This window comes from Antrostomus carolinensis, unplaced genomic scaffold, assembly GCF_000700745.2.
Source record: "Antrostomus carolinensis isolate BGI_N321 unplaced genomic scaffold, ASM70074v2 scaffold47626, whole genome shotgun sequence".
Classification (NCBI taxonomy): Eukaryota; Metazoa; Chordata; class Aves; order Caprimulgiformes; family Caprimulgidae; genus Antrostomus; species Antrostomus carolinensis.
Window position 1 is genome coordinate 1 of NW_010320655.1, and position 232 is coordinate 232.

Consider the following 232-nt stretch of genomic DNA (forward strand, 5'->3'; position numbering starts at 1 on the left):
AGCGGGAAGCCGGCACTGGTGCAGAGCCGGGGAGAAAAGCGCACGGCGCACAACGCCATCGAGAAACGCTACCGCTCCTCCATCAACGACAAGATCGTGGAGCTCAAGGACCTGGTGGTGGGCACCGAGGCCAAGGTGGGAGCCTGGAGGTGGTGGGGAAAGGGGTGGGCATGGAGGGACTTCACCCAGGATTTGGGCTGAGCTGTCCCTCCCCACCGGCAGCTCAACAAGT

At 63.8% G+C, this 232-nt stretch overlaps 1 protein-coding gene across 1 annotated transcript in view; it reads left to right on the forward strand.

Annotated features, from left to right (window-relative positions):
* Positions 1–3: 3 nt before the first annotated feature.
* LOC104526252 (sterol regulatory element-binding protein 1-like) overlaps positions 4–232 on the forward strand; it is a gene marked incomplete at both ends in the record, with an annotated part of 1,447 nt that continues 1,218 nt past the window's right edge. The window contains 1 exon segment of the mRNA XM_010169660.1: positions 4–204. Coding sequence (XP_010167962.1) covers positions 4–204 — 201 coding nt within the window.